Source organism: Equus asinus, chromosome 11 (genome assembly GCF_041296235.1).
Source record: "Equus asinus isolate D_3611 breed Donkey chromosome 11, EquAss-T2T_v2, whole genome shotgun sequence".
NCBI lineage: Eukaryota > Metazoa > Chordata > Mammalia > Perissodactyla > Equidae > Equus > Equus asinus.
This window is the reverse complement of record NC_091800.1, coordinates 73,550,647-73,575,189: the sequence shown is the minus strand read 5'-3', so window position 1 is coordinate 73,575,189 and position 24,543 is coordinate 73,550,647. Positions and strand designations below refer to the sequence as shown.

At 42.2% G+C, this 24,543-nt stretch overlaps 1 protein-coding gene and 1 non-coding gene across 3 annotated transcripts in view; both read left to right on the top strand.

Annotated features, from left to right (window-relative positions):
• Nucleotides 1-24,543, top strand: part of TMTC4 (transmembrane O-mannosyltransferase targeting cadherins 4) — a 59,580-nt gene that overhangs the window by 5,113 nt on the left and 29,924 nt on the right. For both annotated transcript variants that reach the window (XM_070520120.1, XM_044779736.2), the window contains exons 2-5: nucleotides 341-556; nucleotides 4,348-4,463; nucleotides 5,586-5,802; nucleotides 9,965-10,052. In XM_070520120.1, coding sequence (XP_070376221.1) covers nucleotides 395-556; nucleotides 4,348-4,463; nucleotides 5,586-5,802; nucleotides 9,965-10,052 — 583 coding nt within the window. In that variant the 5' untranslated portion in view covers nucleotides 341-394. The remainder of the gene's footprint in view (nucleotides 1-340; nucleotides 557-4,347; nucleotides 4,464-5,585; nucleotides 5,803-9,964; nucleotides 10,053-24,543) is intronic.
• LOC123289983 (U6 spliceosomal RNA) lies at nucleotides 4,695-4,800 on the top strand. Its single transcript, XR_006534266.1, has one exon. It is a non-coding gene; the product is annotated as a U6 spliceosomal RNA (small nuclear RNA).

The following is a 24,543-nucleotide window of genomic DNA, read 5'->3' as shown; positions in this document are numbered from 1 at the left end:
TATACAATTATGTACCTTGTAACCGGGGGGCTTTGGGGAGAAAAAGGAAAAAATAAAATCTTTAAATCAGTGTTTCTCAGGGACAGTCCAGCATCAGAAACCCAAGGGTTTCCTATGTGGTAGGTTGCGTTTGGGCCTAGAAGAAGCTGCATGTGTCCCAAGTGACTTTTCTGCCCACTAGAGTTTGAAAGCCACAACTTAAAGTTTTTTTATGATCACATCCTATAAAACACAGCATAAATGACTCTAGCTCTTCTTCACTCAAGGTAAATATGTCCACTGCAGAAACATTCCCAACAATGTGTTGATGAATATTTATACCACGTTATTTTTCTTGCAGATTTCTAACCAGCATAATGCTGGAGCAGGAGGCTGGCAGCCTGCAGTTTTCAAAATGGCCGAGTTGGACGCCGAATTGGATCACATCTTTCCATCTTCTGTTCTTCCTCCTTCCTGGGCTAAGTTAGTGGTGGGATTTGTTTCCCTCGTCTGTTTTGCACGAAGCTATGATGGAGAGTTTGTCTTTGATGACTCTGAAGCTATTGTTAACAATAAGGTTCGTGTCTTAATTCCTTTCTGATAAACTTACGTTAACCACTTGCCTACATCTCCATAATAATCTTAATTTTATGTTGAATTCTTGTCTGTTAACCTTGGGTTAAGAATTTGCCTGGGCTCAGTTGTGTGCTCTAGATTTCCCGTCTCTTTTAGATAGCGCTCCTTGATTTAGAGCCCCTTTGATTGCTGGCAGCAGGGTCTCCAACCCCTGCCTAAACTCAAGCTTCACCCTCCCCACCTACCGTATTTGAGGCCCCAGTCCACACATGTCTCAGAGAGACTGTTAATTCTAAGATTGCAAGGCGAGAGTATTCCAGGGCATTGCAGACTAAATATTTCAGGTTTTGAGAGAAATTTTCATAACTCTATGCCAGAAATGTTACCCGAAAAACAATGGTGCATTTGCTGCAGTGATGGATGAGTCGGATGCCCCAGCAAAAGATGCATTCTCAGCAGCAGGCCGTGAGCTCACTGCTCCTTGTCCTTTGCTGATGGCATCAGGACAGCCTGCTGACAGCTGCTGAAGGACGAGGAGTGTGCTGCCCATGCATACTGCAGTTCCTGCTCATTTCATGTTTGCAGACTCAAATTTGCTGAATTTGCAAAACCCAGCCAGTTTTGCTCACCAGTGGGTGTGAGGAAAATGGTATTCTTTTTCACTCATTAACTGAGATAGGGAAGAAGAAATAGGTTTGTGGAGAGGGAGGAAAAAGATTTAAGAAAGCTAAAAGAAAATCAGAACAAGAAAACTCAGAGGCAGGGAGAGCCCAGAGGAGAAGGAATTCGGAAATGGCAGGCTTAGAGCCTTGGGGCAGTCTAGCTACTCCTCGGATATTTTATGCATGTGCCTTGACCAATAAAGAGAGCTGGAAGGAATGCACTAATCTCTGCCTAGTAGATGCAGTTTTAGGATTCTTTGTAACGTTGTTGAATGCTCTTACAATTTTGAAGTCATAGATTCTACCACATGAGGAGAAAGTCATCTTCATATTGAAAATGTTGAGAAAAATTCTCTATGAGACAAACATGTATTCTAGGGCGAGATGGGGGTAACTGTTTTGCAGATACTTTATTTGTAACATTGTAATTGATTTTCTCTGTTTCAGCAGCACAGACCAGGCATTGTTGACGTTTGTTTTTAATTCAAGTGCTTCACTTGTAATTTTCCTCATGTTTACCCAGCAGTTACTGCAGATGTTTCTGCTTCAGTTCTTTTCTAAACCATGTTGAAAGAAAAAGCAGTGTGTATCTCTAAGCCACTATGTCACATTGGTGGCTTACTAGCTACGGAATTGCTTTTCTAACGAGGATGCTAGGATGTGACTTTATTTTTTTAATTGCATTCTTCATTTTGTTGAGAGTTTCTTGACTCTTCCATTATTATAAAGTGGAAGGTCTATGAAGTGTTAACTCGGACCCTATGTCGAAGAGCTTTGGTGAGAAGGCAGAGAGGACACGTGAGTTTGCTGGGTGTGGGATGCCCTGGTGTGTGGGTATGATTCTCTTTCCTTCTGTGTGGGGTACGGCAGATGAAGCCATTTTGTGGCTTTACTGCACATTGTCTTGGCCGTGTTTTCCAGAGCATCACACTGTGCCCCTTTGTTAACTTGCTAGCCCTCCCTTTTTTCTTTCCTGTTTAATGAAAGGCCCTCCTCCGTTCATTGGCCCCGTGCCTACGGTAATGTGAAACAGGCTGTTACTGGGTTTTGTTGGTGCTAAAGACTGCTTTCCAGATGCTTCCTTGTAGGGTTGAGTTGCCTTTTTTCATTGAGATGATGGTTTTCTTTGAGACAGTGGAATTAGCAGGAATTTCAGACAGAACACATCTTTTCCATAAATCATTAGGAGGAAAAAATGACCTTTCTTCCTGTAGCGCGCCCTGCGGTGTGTAGGCTATACCTAATCAAATATTTAGAGCTTGGTTGGTGTTCATTTTCTGCTCAAATGGAGGGAAAGATTCTCCGCCCAACCCCTTCACAACTGGCAGGTACTTCTGGGACAATGAAAAAGAAGACAGACTTCCGGTTTTGTAACTGAGTAAACTAAGTTAGTGAGTGGATTACACAACCTTCACGAAATAGCTGGCTCTTAGGAGTTGTATGCTCAAGGCCTCTCAAGCCAATACCCAATGGAAGTGAAATTCACCCTCAAAGTGGGTATCAGGTGACAAACTTTGCATCTGTCACCTGTCCTCAATCCTTCCCCTTTGAGTCAGCAAGCCCTTAAGTAGCAAATTCTTACCAAATTCCACCATGTGCCTTGCTCTTGGGCCGCCCAAGATTTGCCATACCTACTTCTTCTGTGTGGGGCCTTCCCCACCTTCAGATTGTTGTAAGCTGCAAAGACTGTCCACCTTAGATGCAGACACAGCATGAGCTCTGCTATCAGGCGGACCCACCTGTTGGCGTCAGGAGCTACTCATGCAAAGAGGACAGGGTCTGATGTGATTTGTGGGTGTGCTCCCAGCTGCACAGTCCCAAACCTGCCCACCCGCGAGTCAGCGAGCCTTGTGATCTCCTTTAAAGCCTTCCTTTTCTGCTTAAGGCAATCCATTGATCTTGGTTACTGCCACGAGCGTCTCGACTGATAGCTGGTGTGGTGCTTAGCACATCATCGTTCCTAGTCCCTGAAATGTTCCCGTTTAATTATGCTTTAAAGGGAATATTAGCATGCAGTTTTGTTACTTCTTCATAGTGCCTTGTCTGCCTTTCTTCTTGTTAGACACAATTTAAACAATCTGGGTGCATATTTAAATGTAAAAAAATGCACTTTTAAGTATCTGTAGTACAGTACCAAATTAAATTACCTTAGTAGTGAGATAGGTCTCATTTTTTAGTATTGAATGATCTTCATCTTTAAAAATTATGTGGAAGTTGTTTTTCTTTAATTTTACTCTCTGCTTAGCTCATGATCAAAAATGGGGAACTTTAAAAAATATATGTTAGTCCGCTCATGTTTTAACTGGGATATTTTTGGTAAATTACCTTATGTGTTGGATATGAGAGAGGGTAATAGTGATCTCGTTCAGCTATATGATCCATTTATTCACTAAACATGGATTAAGCACCTTCTGTTTACTCCCAGCAAACACAGGTGTGGCCCGGGCCTGGTAGAGCCCCAGTCCAGCGGGGCAGACAGATAATAGTTGGGTGATTGTAAATCACCAGTGTCCCAAGCAGTGAGAGGACAGGTGCGACACACCCCAAGACCCATGGAAGGGGAATTGCATCAGCTCAGGAAGGTCATAGCTCGCTGGCTGAGATAGGAATTGTGGGAGGAGTTGAGCTGTGAAGAGTTGAGGGGTGACTGTCTGGATAGAGACCTGCACATGCAAAGCCTTCGGGGTGGGTGGCAGCAAGAGCTGTGTGGGGAGCAGACAAAGGCCAGTAGCAGGAACACAGAGTCCGAGAGATGAGCCTGCAGAGTTTGGCAGGAGCCAGAGCACCCCAGGCTGTGACATCCATGTCAGGACATCAGCTTTGCCTTGGGGGTGGAGTGGGGGTGGGGGTTAGCTATTGCAGTGTTTTAAGCAGGGTAGGGTGGGGTGACCCAGTTTGCGTTTGGGACAAATCGATGTGGAGAACATATCAGAGGGCACAGTGGACTCACTAGGAGTCCTGGCTGTATCCTAGGTGAGTAATGATGGCGGCTTGGCCCAGGACTGGTAGGAGAGATGGAGAACAGAGGTATGAGGAACTTGAAGAAGAGGTCTTGGTGAGGGCTTAGATGTGGGGTGAGGAAAGAGTTGTGACTCCTTTGCCCAGACTGTCCTCTGTTGTGTTCCTGTAGGACCTCCGAGCTGAAACGCCCCTTGGGGACCTGTGGCATCATGACTTCTGGGGCAGTAGGCTGAGCAGCAACACCAGCCACAAGTCCTACCGACCTCTCACCGTCCTGACTTTCAGGTGAGGTATGCCAGCATGGGCTGTACGGGACGGTCACCCGAGGTTTGTGCATGATATTGTACCAGGTTTGATGGGACAAGGTTCCCCGTGTCAATGAGTCAAGATAGTGGTTCCGAGGCGAGTATAAGCCTCTCACCTATGTGGGTGTCTGAGAAGTATGTGCTAACTTCAGCCGTTAGGAGTTAGGTCATGGGAAGATGGAGAGAACATGCCTGAGGAAACTTCGTTTCAGGGCTCGCTCTGGCAGTACACATAGAAAAGTGGAACACTACAGAGAGGATTAGCGTGGCCCCTGCACAAGGATGACGCAAAGCGTTCCGTACTTGGTACACTTCTTGGAGTTGGGACCCTTTGCTGGTTAACACCAAGAAAATGATGTGAGTGAAAACAACATGTGGCATCTAATGAAACTGATTTTTTTCCACTACGAGAAAAAAGGTATAAATTCCAATATACAGAAATAAAATGAAGCTAAAAACAATCTAACCCCCCCCACCATTAATCAGGGAGCTATTTCCATTAAATAAATTTGTTCGCCCCACAAAAGTTCCCTTTCCTAGCTGTTTCTTGGGTGCATTAGATAGTAGTGTATAGATCTCATTGAAGCATGGAAGTGATGAATTGGAACCGCTGGTACTTGAAAAGCAGTCAGAAATAAGGACCCCTGACAACAAGCAAGTGTTTCATTGGACAGAAGAGTGGTGGACAAACTGCAATTTTATTGAGCAAGTTACGTGACTGTCCTAAACCCAGGTCCCTGTGGGCTGGCCGTGAGTAGTGTGTGGCATATTGTATCTTCTCGGAATGTAGTCTTGCCTTTTTGCACTTAAAAAATTATCTGGTTTTCCTTTCCCTTTTCCTCTCCAAGTATTTTCTGTCCCACTCCTCTGAGATGCCTTTATCTTCCATTTTCCTTGTGCAGTTAATTATGTTCTTACCTTTTCTTCAACCTTCTTAGCTTGACAGGCCTTATTTATCTTGACACTATTTTTACCAAACTTGCACACAGTCTTTTTCTTCCGCCTTTAATATTTTCACTCACCAGCCTTTTCCTTCGGACGATTTGCGTGTTATTTCACGTGCTTCTGCACGGGTGATACGAACACTCTTCGTTTACTACAGGATTAACTACTATTTGTCCGGAGGCTTCCACCCTGTGAGTTTCCACGTGGTCAACATCCTCCTGCATGGTGGCATCTCTGTCCTCATGGTGGATGTCTTCTCGGTGCTGTTCGGCGGCCTGCAGTACACCAGTAAAGGCCGGAGGTTAAACCTGGCCCCGAGGTCGTCCCTGCTGGCCGCACTGCTGTTTGCCGTGCATCCAGTGCACACCGAGTGTGTAAGTATCGTCTGCCTGTGGCCTCTGCACTCGTGTAAGGATTAGAAGGCGCCTGTATGTCGGTTCGTTTCCTAAAACAGATGTCCCTTAAATACTTGTTGAGCTATAGAAAGTGTGCTCTGCCGTGCCCTGCCAGACATCTGAGACCATTATATGTAGGTCCAACAGGTCTCTCTTGTGAAAAATGCAGAGTCCTTTATTGGTGAAGACTTTGTAATAACCATATGGTATGATCTCAGCTGATACTTTCTGTTTCGCTTATATGACCACGCTATAAAGGAATATTGCCTGGCTTTGGGGTCCAAAAGCCAGAGGCCTAGAAACTTTCTTCAGCAAAGGGTCTGATGCAATTTTCCTGTGATAGCTGAGAGCTTTATAATTTTCAAAATGCTTTCTCGTACTTAATGTGACTGTCCCAAAAACTCTGTGAGATCAGATGGGCTCGCATAACAGTTTCCACTCTACAGAAGAGGAAATGGCCTGGGAGGATGAAGGAAAGGACTTCCCCGAGGTCAGTCAACAGATGGATGGATGTAGAGATAGAACTTAAATTCTGGTCTCCCGAGGCCCGGGCTGAGGAGGTGCCGACAAGCTTTGCGTTGAACTGGAAAGTGGGTCCCCACGCCCTGCTGGGGATTGCTCGTGCATTCTCCCCACCTTCCTTCTCATCTTCCTGTGTTGTCCTCCTTCCCTTGACGGACTGCCCGGGTGGTGGGGCAGCGCCTGACAGGTGACTCACCTGCTGGGCAGGGGCCCGTACCTGTATTCCATTGAGCTGCTGCTGAATATATTTGGTACAAGCTGTTTTGGGATTTAACTAAACACTTAGGGGATTTTTAGCGACCAGCCTATCCCCAGCACCATGGAACCCTTTAAAAATGTAAGTCATGTTTGCTGAAGTAAAAGATTTGATTCTAGTCATTCATTGTGCGAGCGTGACGTGCCTGCGATAACACACTGCATGTACTTTACAGCCTCTCCACAACAGACTTCTGCACTTAATATGTATTTACATACCTACGTATTAACCAACTGTGCTGAGCATCTTGAAGTAAGTTTCACAATATTACACAGAATCCCTGCCTTTAGCATCTGATTTTATTAAGTGTATTAAACTATCTCTTCTTGGGTATTTAGAGGATTGTGGAATTCTCACAACCTTCTAATATCTTGTACTTTAAAGCTGATTAAAAAAATTCTCATAATTTTTTACTTCAGCAAATTCAGAGGACTGAAGGGAACTGTTGTAAAAGATTAGTTGTAAACTATTTATTTATATGTAACTGTGACTGAAGTAAAATTTGTTTCAGTGTGAGTTCTCTTTATGGTGAAATGTTTAGCAGTAGCATACACATTGATCAGAAATCAGGGAATTTCTGGCAGAAGTACTGATTGACTGTTCTGGTTCTTGTCTAATTTAGTGTGAACTTAAATAAAATATTTGAGTTATTGACCAAAGAAATTTTTCTAAAATTCTGATGTTAAATATTGTGAAGTTAGTTTATAGCAAAAGTTTGAAGTGTCAACAAGTGTAACTGGATGTGTACACACACACACACACACACGCCCCAGATAAATGTAATCCCAGAACATTTTAACTCCAAATTCTTTGAGATATTTAAAAAGAACCCATGGGAAGTCTAGCTATAGGAGAGAAGGAAATATTTAAAGAAAATCTCTTCATCTCCCCCACTCCTCCATTGCATGAAACCCATTCAAACTCAAACTGTAAGAAAAAGTTATGGGTCATTAAAATTAGCATTCTTAAGAGAGATTTTTTGTATGTTTACCGTTCATTGTTTTGGCAAATTGTTTGTAGTCAGTTTCCTCCTATCTGTGCCCCCATGTTGTCTCCTTCTCTACATTTAACCCAGCCTTAAAAATTTAAAAATGAACGAAAAGAAGGTCGACAACTCGAGCAACCAGCCGGAGGTAGAGCTCCTTGGATGAGCTTCTCTGTGTTGGTTTTACTTACTTTATCCTCTGTCAGGGTTTGGGGTTCTGGGCCGTGCTCAGGCCCTGTAGGTAGCCACAGCTGGAAGGAAGGTGTCGCTCTTTTCCCTCTCATCGTCCTGAGGGGAGGCCCATGGGACCAGGGGCTCTAGCTGCTCCCTTGTCACTTACCTCAGTGCTGAGGAGCCCATACCTGCCTCCCCCCGAGCTGCTGTGTCCTTTGTTCCTTCCTGCTCCCCTGTGTATGGAAGCACCCTTCGGGATTCACGCGGGAACTATCAGTGAGCCAGCACTTGCTATGTACCAGGCTCTGTTTGGTTTCGCTACGTCTCTGATTTTACAGTACCCCTAACTGAGTGAGTTACAAGCCTGAGTTTTCAAGAGCTCTCCTGGCACGTTCCCTTCATTGGTGAGGTAATTGGACTGTTAACCCCCCCGGCATCCTGGCCTGCTTGTTCCAGATCTGTGTAACCTTTGTTTGTCCTTAGCTTTCTTTCATATGCATGGCATTCACAGGTTGGATTCATCAGCTCCTTCAGTCTTCTTTTTTTTTTTGAAGATTGGCACCTGAGCTAACATCTGTTGCCAATCTTCTTTTTCTTTTTTTCTTCTCCTCCCCAAAGCCCCCCAGTACATAGCTGTATATTCTAGTTGTAGGTCCTTCTAGTTGTGCTGTGTGGGACGCCACTTCAGTATGGCCTGGCCTGATGAGCGGTGCCATGTCCATGCCCAGGATCCGAACCGGTGAAACCCTGGGCTGCTGAAGTGGAGTACGCGAACTTAACCACTCAGTCTCGGGGCCAGCTCCTCCTCCATTCTTCTTAGCAATTGTGTGACACCATGGGTTGCAGAATGGATAAGCGCCCTCAGCATTTCATATCTAACCAGTCTAGTGGGAAACTGCTCCTTAAAGGCATTCTTTTTAGCTGTTGGTTGTATAGACACTTGGGAATTGTATGTAAATATAGTAATTTTCACATTCATTGCAGAGTCTCTTATCTCCATAGTCCTATTCCACATCTCCCGTATCATAAATCTGTCCTTTAAGAAAAGGTGAACTTAGGGGCTGGCCAGGTGGCACAGCCGTTAAATTTGCACATTCTGCTTTGGGGCCTGGGGTTTGCTGGTTTGGATCCCGGGTGCGGACATGGCACCGCTTGTCAAGCCATGCTGTGGCAGGCATCCCACATGTAAAGTAGAGGAAGATGAGCACAGATGTTAGCTCAGAGCCAGTCTTCCTCAGCAAAAAGAGGAGGATTGGCAGCAGATGTTAGCTCAGGGTTAATCTTCCTCAAAAAAAAAAAAAAGAAAAGGTGAACTTACCAGCTGTTAAAGTGATCCCTGGAGAATCACAGTAAAACTTTGCTATATGTCATATCCAGGTGCTCGTTAGTAAAGAATGCCACACGAACTAGACCAGCACTCATGGGTAGAATTCCATGTCTTTCAGTGCCATGAAACATTTGGAAAACAATGATTAGAGTAATCAGCCTAAAAGAACTAAGGCACAAATTTTGTATTGCTTCATTGTCACTGAGGTAAACAAGGGAAGGGGGTCATCAGATGTGGAAAATGGGGGTAAGAAATGGTAGAGATTGTATTCTGTTTTCATCCTACTTGTCAGTCACTTTTGAAGCGTTCGGCTTTGCTGGTTAACCCACGTAATTGGTTTTGGTCTGAAGGGAGGAAAAAATGACAGAGGCAGCTTTGAACAATTATTCCTGCTCTTTTTCTATATGCCTGATAACTTTTAACACTTATTTCCCATCTTTCTTTTATGTTTCCAATCAAATCTTCTTTTTTTAAATATCATGTCCTTTGAGCTGATCACATTTTCTGGTTGGAAATCCACTTGGTAACCTGGTCAAAAGCATAAGTCTCTGGAGCTCTGGAGGGCAGCGTGCTGAAGACAGGGCTTTCACTGCACATGGGCGTCGCTGACTGTCCTGCTCACAGAGTGGCCAGCCATAGGTTCAAACCAATCCAGCTTTCTCTTGAAAGCAGTTCACTCAAGGCCTAGATCAAAAGGGAAAAGAAAACCAATTGTAAGATAAGACCACATGGCTATTGCACAGTTACACAGATTATTTTAGTAGATGGCAGAGTCTAGTAAGGTTTTTGTTTTCTATTTCTAGGGCATTTTTTGTATTGCTGAAGTTTTGCTTAAATATGTTTTACGTAAATCTTTTCTTCATCTTCTTCCTTTAAGGTTGCTGGTGTTGTCGGCCGCGCAGACCTCCTGGGTGCCCTGTTCTTTCTGTTATCTTTCCTTGGCTACTGTAAAGCATTTAGAGAACGTAAGCATGATGTTTGCCTTCTTAATTTTGCATCTTCTTCGTGTTTTTGTCCTATTGAGCAATGTTTTAACAGAGGGGAAATTATCTGTTTATATAAGTTATCACTTTGAGGGAATGTGGGTCAAAGGGTGTAAACTCCCTTTAGATATGTCTCCCTACTCCATTGGTTTTTTAATAATTCAGAGTTTGTGCATCAGTGTTCACATGAGAGTATCCTGTGGGGTGGTGAAACCAAGAGCTGCTGCTCTTGCTACCAAAGCTGTTGTGATTGATTTTTGTGGTTTTATTTCCAACAAAATTGTAGAGGAAGAAGCTTTTGGTGATTTTTTAATTAAAACCTCTTGAAAAAAAATACAAAAATGCTAAAATGTGAATATGCCCCTGGACTATGAGGTTCTTGTTTTTTCATTGTAGTGTTATTAATACTTACAAAGAAAGTCATTGTTGGACTAATGAAGTTGCAGTGACCATTTGGGGAGAGGATTGCTTGGTTATTAGCAGCAGTGCATTTATTGACACAGTGGAATCTCTGTCTAACTCTACTCGTTATATGGATTCTGATCGTCTCTGAGTCAAATCATACCTTCCAAATTGTTGTATCATAGAAGTTGGATATGATACATCTAGCATTTGTATAGTGATTATGCATACTGGCCCCAGCAAGTGTCAGAAATTCACCTTCTGTTATTTCATGACATATAAAAAGTCACATGAAGTTCATGTTTCCATGTCCACGTATGAAGCGTAACTGGAACATAGGTACACCCGCATGTTTTCATTTTGTCTGTGGCTGCTTTTGCCCTACCGTGGCAGTGGTTAGGAGTTTCAATAGAGGGTAGAATGCTTACTGCCCCATCCTTTACAAAGTTTGCCAGCCCTTGGGACACATGAATTCACAGGGAGCTGTCCCTGTCTGAGTGGTTCCAAAAATTATTTTAGCAGTGATTAATAGGGAGTTTCCAGCAGGAAGTTTTTTCCTTATGAACATAGATGACTTTGCTGTTAATAGCTGCCATGTATTGACTGTCTGCTGGCATGTGTGTGTATGTAGATATATATTTTTCTCATTTAATTATGTAATAGTCTTCAAGGTAGGTGGAATTTCTTCCCCCATTTTCCAGATGTAGGACTCTGAGTTTAAGTAACTCTCCCAGGGTCACAGAGCTATTTATGGCAGAACCAGTTCACTCTCGAGACTGTCTAACTCACTTCAAAGCCAGCACCAAATGCATCATGTTCTTCTGCTTCCCTGTACTCCTGGGACTGGTGAGGCAAGCTTACCGAACAATCATGAAAAATAGCCAGGAGGTACATTCAGTTCTGTTAACAAATCGTTAAAATGTTGGGTGTGATAATGACATCACAGGTATGCTTTAAAAACAGTCCTTTTCTTTTAGAGACATATGCTGAAATATTTATGGATCAAACCGTGTAAAGTCTGGGATTTGCTTCAAAATAACCTAAGAGGAAGCAGGAAGGGTGGAGGCATATAGATGAAGACAGACAGGCCAGGAGTCGATCACTGTTTAAGTGAGCGATGGAGACCTGAGAGTCCCTGTATTAGTATCTCTACTTTTGTATGTGTTTTTTGTTTTTTAAAAAAGGCAGTTTGTTGTTTTAATGGCTAGGTGAGTCATCAGATTAAGAATCAACAGATTTTGGTGACTTTTTTTTAATCTTTAAAACATTGTGTTTAAGACAACCAGATTATATATTTTTAAGGATTTTTTTTCCTTCTGACATTACATGAAATGAGTGAATAATTAATGACTTAATAATTTTGTTATGGAAGTGGAAGGGAATTTCTAAAACCAAAATGTAATGATATAATTTAGCAATTAAACATGAAAAACTTAAAATATTAGAACAGGCAACTGGAATACATTTATAAAATATTTGATACCAAAGAACGTAGGTGATATATGTCATACAATAAAATGAACACCTGTGAGCTCATCTCCCAATTTTTTAAAAGTCACCTTTTCTAAAATTAGAACAATTTAAAGACTCCTTCCTCACCCCTCCCCCAGTGCCTCTTGTCTCTAGCCCCTTTGCGAGACCAGGGACCATCCCTGAAGCCCGAGGTTCTGCCCCTCCCTGAGGTCTCTTTGGGTTTGGAAGACAGGCATTTAGAAGGTCAAACAGCATCTCCTTCCTCTCCTCGCCCTCCCGACAGCTCCCAGGTGCTGTCACTCCACAAAATAAAGGCTGATGGGGCTGCTTACCTTACTGTTCGCTCTCAAGGATTCTGGAAGAGTTTCTAAAACAAGTTTATCTTCCCAAAAATGCTATCCTGAGGTGAAAATAGCACACAGACTAGATTCTTCTCTTGTGATTTTTAATGTCTTAGAAATTTGTGGGAGTTCCCTAGTGGACACAAAACAAAGAATTAGTTTTACTGTTTAAATCTCAATAGACTTTTTTCTTTATTGTATTAAAATATACCTAACATAAAATTGACCATTTTTAAATGTACCAGTTCAGTGACATATTAAGTACATTCTCATTGTTGTGCAACCATCACCACCGTCCATCTCCAGAATTTTTCATCTTCCCAAACTGAAACTCTGTACCCATTAAACAATAACTCCCCACTCCCCCTACCCTCAGCCCCTAGCACCCGCTATTCTGTTTTCTGTCCATGAATTTGACTACTCTAGGTACCTCGTATAAGTGGAATCATGCAATATTTGTCCTTTTGTGACTAGTTTATTTCACTTAGCATAATATCTTCAAGGTGCATCCATGTTGTAGTATGTGTCAGAAATTCCTTCCTTTTTAAGGCTTGGTAATATCCCGTTGTATGTATAAATCACATTTTGTTTATCTCTTCATCTGTCAGTGGGCATTTGGGTTGTTTCTACTTTTAGACTATTGAGAATAGTGCTACCATGAACACTGGTATACCTAATAGACCTTTTAAAAAAGAGCAATAGACTTCCTTTTAACCCTTATTTTTTTTCTACAAAAGACTTCGGCAGGATTGTAAACTCTTCTAAAACAGACTGTACAGGTATTTATAGTTATAGGCCTGGAACATCTGTATAGAAACTGTCCATAGTTTCCAAGGGTAGATTGGGAAGGGCTGGTGAGATTTTCCTCTCACTGCCCCTCCTCCATCCCTCATGTTCGGCTGAGCATGGGGCTCCAGTTGTGTGTTTTGGAGCACCTGTTCTCTCAAACCTGCAACTCCACTAAGACACAGTGGAAGGGGGACCCAAGTGGGCCCAGACTGTGCCATGCTCACTCAGGACTTGGTTATACCCAACCATTCCCCACCCCCTTTTATTATTATTATTTTATCATACCCAGATAAAACCACCACTTTTCTGGTGACTCCTCATTTTTCTGAAATGGCAGAGGGTTTGGGGACAGCCGAATAGAACAGCTTCAAGTACAGAGAACAGTGATGGTAACTTTTCTTCCAGAGACTGAAAGTTAACTTAGCAGTAAGGCATGTCCGGCTCTTCCCCATAGGTGAGGATCTCCCCACCTATGATTATTATAAAACTCCAAAGTGACACGTGACCCCCAGGGATCTGGCGGGGGGCAGGGGTGTTGCACCTGCCCCATAGCAGATTCAGCACTATCGTATGGCTTTTCCATAAGACTGTGAATCAGTAATGGGATTAGGAGAGAGGGAGGGGATCCACCTACTACCTCACTATGTTCATTACAAACAGTGGGATTTTCTGTTCTTAAATTGAGAATTAAATCTAAATTAGCAGTTATATAGGAAAACAATTTATTGTTGGTAGTATTTTTCCTGAATAAATTAAAAATTAAATCTGTTGGCTTATCTTGAAGACAACTCTAAAGTTTCGCGAAGTATCATTTTAATTTTAACATATCTGCCCTTAGAGTAACTACTCCCTATTCTGAATGGATTTCAAAGACATCAGAAGTGCTTTTTGAAGAAAGTACTAAATACTGATAGATTCAACATGCAGGATACATTATTTAGGATATATAATAAAATCTGTCACTACTTCTAAAGATTGCTCTGGGAAATAATGGAAAAACTATCAGGAAACTGAAAATTCTTCTGTCAAGTGAACTGATACATTTATTGCCTCTTTTAATGGAATGTTCTCATAGAATGGTGAAAAACTAGAGACATTTTATATACTTTTCCTGGATCCTTTACTAACCTCTCTCTGTTCCAGTTCACAAATGTACATGTTCTGATATATGTATCTGTGTTTAACTCATTTGTAAATTATAAAATTATTTCCAAGAGCCATCCATACAAAAGATACATTTTTTATAAAGGCTTTGAAAACTAATACGAAACGTAAAAGTGCTTAATGTGTGACGATTTTTCAATTAATGCTTTGATTCATGAGAAATTGGTGAAGTATATTTCAGTACTAATGGGACTATGTTAACTCTTAGTAGCAATATGACCTTCCTTTTATGGCCCAGAAGCATTCTTTTAACATTTATGTTTAAAATTGGAAAGACATTGTCAGCCTTTTAATGTTAAGTGTGTAAATGTTTTCAAGAAAGTTAACCTGGAAATATTTGATGTTTGCACACTGATAGCAGTGGTCGATGTTCCTTCTCTGGAAACCCTTTTAAGAATATGAATAGATTTTCATTTGGTTGAAGATACTTAGAACAGTTAGAAAATGAATGGATGGATTAGGAAGCCTTTGAAGAAACCTTTCTGTTGACTTGTCTACAGGCTGTCCCACCTTCCTGGGGTCTCTTTCATCTTCACACGAACTCTTTCTAGGGAAGGAAAGGGTAGATTAAACTGGAGCCAGTGGACCCTGGTATAGTCCTTTGCAGATGCTGACAGCTTCATCAGTCTTTGGAAAATGTAAAGCTGTAGGAGGTTGCCTCCCTACACACATCTGGCCTCAGTGTCTTGACTCGGGAAGTTATTATTGGCCTTGGACTTTTGTGCCTTTCTGTCCTCTGGCTGTATCCACCTGCCCAGGCAGACTTTGAGTTATAGATCATAATCGTTTTTTTTCCTGGGAGGTTAAAGTGGGTGGTTGAAAACACCCATCCCTCCAGCTGCACTCTCCATCATTTTGAGTCACTTCTCACTGCTATTTTCATTCCCACTCGTTGTTTTCACAGACACCTGATGGAATGATTAGATTCTGCCCCCCAAGTTCCTCACAGGTCTGGAGGCACAGAGCATCCCGGATTATTGAGAGAGGGACTTAGGCTCACTTCTTAGCTTACTTGGGGAAAGTCCCCATGTCCCACACGTAAGGCGACAAGGTTCTGTGCCCCCAACCCTGCCCGCTGTAACCTCAGGGCTGAGCAGGGCAGGGCAGGACGTCATGCCCGGATGCCCAGCTCCGGCCCCCTTGCTCCGCTGGCTGGGCAGCACCCGAACAGCCCCTTCCTCTGCCAGCCACTCTCCCCTCGCCTGGCCTCTCCTCCCCTCTCTTCTCCACCACTCCCAAATGCTCCTGTGTCTCATTATCCTCCAGGCCGGTGCTGGTGAAGTCCTGTGGAGCCTTTCCTAGTCTTTGTTGACAGAGCAACTATGGTTTTCAGCAACTTTTCTGTGTTTCAGATTTTCCGTGCTCCTTTTTAAACATGCTAAGAATAGAATCTACTTCTTTGTTTATAGATAGCAACTCTTTGGAATAATCCTTAAATGTTCAACCTCATATATATGGGGGCTAAGAGTGTCTTTTAAGAGGAGCAAGGTTTTCACAAACTAATAATGCCTTCACAGAGAAGAAGCAGTGAGAACCCTATATGCAAAAGTAATCCTGCTTAAGGAATTCATGGTAAGATGCTGTTTCTGATTCTCGTCGAAAACAGCATAGAGGCTTATCAATTTTGGTCATTCATTCATTCCCTCACCGATAGTTAGTCAGACATTAAGGGCATCCTGTGTACCAGGCCTTGTGTACTGGGGATACAAACACTAGAAAGACACAGTCCATGCTCTTGAAGAGCTTACAGTCCAGTGTTTCTTGATTAAAATAAAGCCTGCAGTATTCAGAATGCTCAAGGAGTGGAGTGTTCTGGTTCTCTGTCCTTCCCTGTTAACTTTTTCCTCCCTGTTCCCACCTCACAGGAGGCACTCAATAAGTCCCCTTTTTGTGGTGCATTTATGCAGAATTGATGACTATGGCCTTTGTAGTGCTAATTTCTTTTTTGGCCCAGGAATCTGCATTTTCTTTTTTCTTTTTTTATATATATTGCTTTTCCTTTTATTTTCTATTTATTTATTTATTTATTTGAGGAAGATTAGCCCTGAGCTAACATCTGCTGCCAATCCTCCTCTTTTTGCTGAGGAAGACTGGCCCTGAGCTAACTAACATCCATGCCTATCTTCCTCTACTTTATATGTGGGACGCCTACCACAGCATGGCTTGACAAGCAGTGCCATGTCTGCACCCGGGATCTGAACCGGCGAACCCCGGGCTGCCGAAGCAGAATGTGTGAACTTAACTGCTGTGCCACCGGGCCGGCACCCTATTTTTTCTTTTTTTAATTGAGATATAATTGACATATAAAATTGTATTAGTTTTAGATGTACAACATAATGATTTGCTATATATATATATATATATATATAGCAAATATATATATATGATATATATGTAGCAAAATGATTACTACAGTAAGTTTAGTTAATATCTGTTACCACACGTAGTTATAAATTTTTTTTTCTTGTGGTAGGAACTTTTAAGATTTACTCTCTCGGCAACTTTCAAATATGCAATAAGTCCCTGGGACTTATAACTGGAAATTTGTACCTTTTGACTACCTTCATCCATTTTGCCCACTCCCCACCCCCTGCCTCAGGCAACCACCAATTTGTCCTATCTACGAGTTTGGGTTTTTTCAGTTCCACACATAAGTGACATCACAGTATTTGTCTTTCTCTGACTGATTTCACTTAGCATAATGCCCTCAGGGTCCATCCATGTTGTTACAGGTGGCAGAATTTCCTTCTTTTTTACAGCTGAATAATATTCCATTGTGTATATGTATGTGCTGCATTTTCTTTGTCTGTTCATCTGCCGATGGACGCTTAGACCATTTCTGTGTCTTGGCTGTTGTAAGTGATGCTGCAGTGAACATGGAGGTGCACATCATCTTTTTGAGATACAGTAGTGATTTTGTTTTGTTCAGATGAGTACTCAGAAGTGGAATTGTTGGATCATATGGTAGTTCTGTTTTATACTGCTAATTTCTTTGATTGACTCTCTTATTAAATTTCCTTTAGTCCAGCAGAACAGAGCTTTGATACTAAAGGACATCCAGGTATAAATTATTTTCATTTGGACTTTGAGATATCTTCAGAAGTAGTTACACATTTTTATTTTCCTCCATCTGGTTGGTACAGATTGTATAGAAAGCTGAGCAGTGAACACATGTTTATCATCATGGCGTGATCATTCCTGTCCCAGGGGCTCCTGTTGTCCACATGTTTGTAAGCGTTCAGCAGAGAATCAAAGCCAATTTGTGGGAGGAGTTCAGTCTAGTATTTACTGGATAAAAAAAGTAATTCTCTTTATTGTTTAAACTTAATGTTTCAAGTGACCTGGCCCTTGTTCTTTTGGGATCTGAACACAAATTCAAAGAAAGGTCTAACATTAGTTACATGTAAACTTGAAGTTCAAGAAAGGTTTTTACAGAGGAACAGATTTAATATTTTTTATAGGGGAACAAAACATTGAGTACTCTGAAATTAATGATTTGACTATTAAAAAGCTCTTTCAGAGGATACATTTCTTTTTGATAACCTCACTAGCTTTCTTTATAGATGCGACATCTGCATTATAAAGCTCTGGACGATTTTTAACTGCCTAAGTTTATTATCAAGCAATTCTGTGCTAACCTCTAGAATTCTGGCATTTTCAGAAAATGAAAAAAATCTACTCACATAACGTTTCTGTCTGCCTCTTTTTTTGGTGCTTAAAAAGAATATCTCCAAGCAAGATCTTTTGCAACAGAATCTTTTTTTTTTCCCAAAGGAAATGTCCTTATAAAGGAAGCATGCTTTTTCTTAAAAAAAGAAAAACAGTCAGATGAAGTCAGTGGTACACTGTTATTATTTCTGAATGCCCAAAACAAAAAGTGTTATTCTTATGATGAGACATCTTGTCAATATTCTTCTCTCTCTGAAAGCCTGGTACTTCAGCTTGGAAACAGATAAGCTCTGTGCATGATAAGCTTGCTAAAATAGCCAAAACAATTTGTTTTCTAAACTCGTACCTTCAAATACTTGTTTCATGGGCGTTAGGACTAATAATTGAAATTTAATTAGTCTCGTTTATAGTGGGAAGGAAAGAATCTTTTCGAGAGGGGAATGAATTTGCTACATACCTAGAACAACCATTTTAGATTCTGAACTATTATAAAAGATGAGGGTTCAAATCTCAGTTGTTGTAGGTTCTTAAACTTTATTTGCTATATTGCTCTCCTTGCCATAGTTCCCGCAGCTAAAATAGGATAACTCTTACTATAGCATTTCTTTATGTTTTCATCCTGATTGAAGATGTCTGTTTTTCTTTGACTTAGAATCATAGCTTTAAGAGGAAGTGGGGTGTGATTGTGTAACTCACGCAGCATTGCACGCTTGTTTCCAGACTGAGGTCCTTGCCGAGTGAGTTCTGACAGTGGTATTCATGTCTGTTCTCTTTGCTCTGCCTTCATGTTTCTTGGTTCCTGCATTGCTCGATTTTCCCAAAACGGCCCTGTATTTTAGAATGGCGGTGTCTGACTTCTTTCATTCCGCAGTGGAAGCCCTGCTTGGTTGGCTCCAACTTTTGGAATGAGAATCTGATGCTCATTGTGTCGCTCTGGCACAGAGAGTCAGGGCCACCTGTCGGGGTGGCGTGGTTCCCACACACAACGTGATGTGCCAGTTTCAAGGCAGTGGAGATGCCAGGCATTGAGTGAAGAGGGTAGCTTGTACAATGTGCTGCTTTTTCTGAAAGATCTCCCCACTGCCAAGGAGTGCCAAATCAGAGGCACTTGCTTCATTAAATTGATCACATCTGTTGGCACTTGTGGGTGTTAGCGCTGACAAGTGTCTTTCTGTTAGTGCATTTTGGGGTTTTTTTTCTCTATGTTCCCTCCACTCCATTAGCTCTTGCCCCCGTTTACCTAAGCGATTGAATTATCTTAGGTAATAGAGACATAGACTGAAACAAGAAAGAGGTTTTATAGCCAATCTCTATTAAGTTCTGGATCATAAATTGTTGATGTTTGCTAATGCTGCCTAATTGTCCTAGAGCAAGTCATCTTCTTAAGTGATGAGAGATGTTGCGTGGTGGAAGAATGGCTTTCCCTTCCTCTCCTGGGTCATTGGTACTTAACATTTAGCAGACTGGATGGAGATGAGACAGAGAACTCAGGGTAAAGGTAACATCCTGAGATGCTTACACAGAGCTATGCACCAGGTAGAATTCCCTGTTTGGGGAAGATTTTTTTTTGAATAAAAATATTCATAAATGCAACTGCCCTGAAGTTGACATTGCCTCTCAGGATTTATTTTTACTGTTTTTAACAGTTACTTCTAAATTTAAAATTAAAATAATCAGTTGTTCTCCTGCCTTTTAATATTTCTTGTGTAATTTTTTTAATAGTTTATTTTTTTAAAAGGGAGTCTCTTACGTGAGGAAGATTCTTCCACTGGAAGGACGTTCAAAGACTAAAAGGTGAAAAGACTTGACTTCTGGCTGTATTTGTTCACATTGAGCAAATTATTAACTTTTTGGTATTAATCTCGTAATTGCATAAGAAATATGGTAATAAAGTAAGACTTTTGATAGACATGGAAATAAATGAAACTATTTACTGATTCAACAGATATTTTTTGAGTGCCAGCTATATGCAAGGCGACCTACTATTATCTGTTTCACTTGTCTTATTAAAATGCTCAAACTTGGAAATAAAAGAATGGCTTACATTTGTTACTAAATAAGAATATAGTCACAAAAACACAAAGTCCAAATTCATCTAGGTTACACTATATATTGGCAATTGTTAGCATTAGTCACCTTGACAAATCAAGACTCAAAGAAAATCTTAGTTTGGGGAATTACGTGGGAAAAACCATACTAGAGCAGACTGTCCTACCAGAAGTCCACTAGGCTGGGCTGTCCCAAAACTCAACACTGTTTCCCAGTTGATTATTTAGTTTGTATAAGGCCTTTCTTGTTCCCACCAGTACTGGAAGCACTGTCAATGCCATGTAGATTAGGTTGGCCTTGGTTTATCGTGCACACACATACTGAAAATTTGTAAAGAGGACCCCTTTGATTTATGTGAAATAGTTTAAACATATTTGTTAAATTAAGCTTTCCAGGTTGGATTCTGGAGAAACTCAAGTGTGTGTGTGCTTTGTCTTATGACTCTTGATAAAATACCAAGTGGCTAACCCGATAGGGATTGAGGGAGAAAGAGTTGGATTTAGATAGGCAAACTCATTTCCTGTCTTCCAGTTCTCAAAGGCACACCTGGAATACAGACTTAGCCATGTGCCAATCATTTCACCAATGAGCTGGGTCTCTAAGCACATGGCCTCAACAGTGCTGTGCAATAGAAATACAACATGAGCCATACGTGGGTTTAGTGTTCTAGTAGCCTCATTATAAAAAGAAATAGTGAGATGAATTTTAACAGTACATTTTATTTAGCCCAGTATATTAAATATTATCATTTCAACATAGCAGTATAAAAATTATGAAATATTTTACATTTTTTTTTCATACTGTGTCTTTAACATTGGGTTTGGATTTTACACTTACAACACATTTCAGTAGGAACTAAATAAATTTCAAGTGCTTGTTAGCCATAATTTGTCACTCTTTTGGATAGTGGCAGGCCTAGAATGTGGTTCTCTGAATATGAAGCCATCGCTGGGTTTATAACTGACTGCTGAAATTTTGCCTTTGATCTGAAATTGCCATTGTTAAGAAGTGACACAACATTTAATTATCACTGAAATTGAAGAAACTTCTTCAGCAAAGAAACATCGTCTTCATCTTTCACGTGTTTTCATACTGCACATGTTTGAAGAAAATCAGAAGTATAAGAGAAAATTAAAGAGTAGGACTCTTCCAGAAGAATTGTGATAGACAGTTTGAGAGGTGGAGGGAGTCTGGGTCCCTTATAGAAATTTGGGGTTTGAGAAGTGTGGTGAGATTAGGGAGAAGGCTATCAATAAATCTGAAGGCTGTATTTTCTATATGTTATTTTTCTGTATTCAGTGAAACGTCTAATTTAGCCATCTAAGGACAAAGCCATTTTAAATGCCAGAGATGTGGAACGTGAGCCCATCGCTTTCACATCCCTGTAGTAATTTAACTTTGTGTTAATGGAGTGCTTTCAAGAGCAGTCCTTCGGGTGTTTTAATGGAAGAACTGGGAATTTTGTTCCTATCCAGAGCCACTGGTCCGTGGAGGCAAAATTAATCCACGTTACAGTCAAGTAAAATACAAGCTAATTCAGTTTTTCTAGGAAGAAATGTAAAATGATCAAGAGACCTGCTTTTGGTGTTAAGAACAGGGAGCATTACACTGGGAAATCATATTATGTTTCGGTAAGAGGTATGAGCACAAATTGTGGGAGTAGGGGAAGCTTACTCAAATCAAGTCCAGGTAATAAGGTGAGAAGTGCATTTGGTTTCTAGTGAACTACTGAACCTAATGCTTAATGGACATGAAAACGGGCTGAGGCTGGGGCCAATGGCGCCATCTCCTCGTGCCGGGCCTGCAGTGGGGCCCTGAGGCCACAGGAGCTGAGGGATGGGTGTCTTTTCCCCATTTATCTGTAGAGGAGACCAAATGGTAATATGTGGGTTCATTTATAATTAAAGGTGCCTATTTACATATAAACTGCTAATATGAGAAAATGCTAAAAGTGGAGTGACAGACTCAGGAAGATGTGTTACGGGAGGAAGAGGTAAAGGAACTGTGCATACACGGAGATGGAGAGGACACGCCTTAAGGGTGTCTCGTCTGCCATCCATTCCGTCACCTGTCAGAAGGCGTGGCTTTCTCCGGGGCTCTGGCTGGTGCATTGTGAGCTGTGGTCACCTGTTTTGGCAGCTGGACCCCTGTGCTCTGCCGTCGGAACTTGTGGGGCCTTTCTCAAAGTCATATCCTGAAAGGAGTTAACTGATACGTTAGCTTTAGGGTTATTTTGGCCGTAATTTTTTTTTTAAAGCTTTGGTGTCTAAGCACACTTGTCTGCTAACGATTGTTAGCAAATACCAGAGAAAATAAGAAGTTGCAGTAAAGCTGTAAACACTCAAATACAGTCATGTTTAACAGGGTTGTTGTTGGTGACGTGGCTCGTAACTGTGATCTTTTGGTATTACATACATATAATGTATGTAATTAATTTCTACAAGTGAAATTGTCCTTACGTTGCTTGATGGAATAAATGTAGCGATGCAGAGTGGTTTTCAGTAGAGGGAACGGAACTTCCAGGCACTGCTGCCTGGACGATTGCAGAGATGCTGCTCTAGGCAGAGCCAAGACCTGCAGTTTAGGGAGGCAGGCATGGGCTCGCTCTAAGGAAGAACGTTGTAACAACCCAAAGTTGAAAACCGAAACGGGCTGTCATGGAAAGTTAATACCCATTGCTGAAGTCAGGGCCATGTGGGCCCCGCTGGACACGTCCCAGAAAGGATTCCAGCATTTCCATCACTACACAACCTCAGAGAAGCACTCCAGCTGTACTGCCTTGTGGTTCTGTGATTGGTCGGCTTATTGCCCCTTTTGGTAGATCGTGGATAGTCATTTCGTTCACCGAACACCCGTTGCCTTAGCAGAGTCAATCAGGTGCTGTGGATTCTGTCAGTAAGAATTGGAATTGCCAGGCAAGGTGCCAGGGGTGCTGCAGTGAGCAAGCTTCCTGTCTAGGGTGATGCCTCTCGACCTTCAGCAAGCATCAGGATATCCCGGAGGCCTGGTTGAGTAGCGCATTGCTGGGCTCTACCCTCAAGTTTCTGATTCCGAGGGTCTGGGTGGGATCTGCCTGCGTTTCCAGGATCTAAGGACAGGTCCATGGACCACACACTGTGAATAGCGCTGGTTTAGGGCAGTGGGCTCAATTATGAGTGATTTCTCTCCCCCCCACTCCCCGGACATTTGGCAAAGTCTGTAACATTTTTGTTTTTCACCGGAGTGCTGGGAGCACTCCAGGCATCTGATGGGAGAAGCTTGGGCTGCTGAACATCCTATGATGCACAGGGCAGCTCCCCAGCAAGGAAGTCACCAGCCCAAACAGTAGTGCCAAGGCTGAGACACCCCCGTCTAGGGGAGAATTCAGAAAATCGGGTACTTGCAACAAACTGGAGAATATTGTGATAAGGGCAGTTTGGTGCTACAGCTGACTTGATCAAGGGGGTCAGTTAGGGGCACTGAGGGGAGTGAGACAGGCGCTGCTCTCAAGGCTCTTAAGACATGCAGACAGTAGGACCGTTTGCTGTTCAGACTGGAATAAAACGAGTTGAGAAAGGAGTCTATCTGGGAGGGGAGGGGTGGGGTTGCAGCGTAAGTGATATTGTACAGCTTTATGTGATGGCCATGATTTTGCCGGAGGGCATTCTAGCCTAAGAGAAGGAATATGCAAAGCATAGTGAGCGTGTTGGCCAGTATGCGTGGAATGCAGACCCAGAGAGGCTGGGGGCAGGAGGGTGCCGCCAGATCAGCAAGGTCCTCGATGCCATTTTCACAAGGGTCATCTTTATCCTGTAGGCAACAGGAAGGATTGGAAAAGCTTAAAACAAGAGTGTTCCTTGTGTTTTATGAGATAATGGAATCTAAATTAATGAGACTTTACTGTTGATGAGTTGGCCTCATGAAAAGCCTTGAAGTACCTCAGCTATAATAGCCAAATACACCTTTTCTGTATTGTTTCAGTTCTGCCTCTGTGTACATTCAACCTGGAAATTTGATATACAGAGATTGCCAAGAAAAGCCAAAAAGGTCAGAAAATGTTAGTCTGTATGTCCTTTCTGATTGACTTAAGCATCTCTCCTGCTGCTGGAGCCTGCTTGTGAATGAGGACATTTTCCCCGTGAGCCGACTGGGCCCTGGGGCAGCCTGGTAATGCCAGTGCAGTGTTAGTCACATCAGAGCGGGGCCGGGGAGAGGGGTGCTCAGCTGGGTGCAGACCCCCTCATCTTGACAGGGGTGTCCACCTTCACATAGAAAGTGCGAGGGTAGGAGCGCCTCCACCCTGGACCCATGGCTGTTCCAGGACGGGAAGCCTGGGGTCTTTTAGGCTTCCATCCTGGCCTTTGCTGATTAGTTCTTGAGTGTTCACAGGACTTTTTATATCATGTCATTCAGGACCTACATGTCACACACACCCACCCCAAACACACTTAATTGTTGGTTTCAATCTCTCTCTTTCTCTTTCCCTCTCCCTCTATCCCCCTTACCCCTTTCCTCCTCTCTCTCCCTCCATCCTCCCCTTCTCTCTTTCTCTCCCCATCCCACCACTCCGTCTCCTTCTCCTGCTCCTTCCCTCCTTCTCTCCCTCT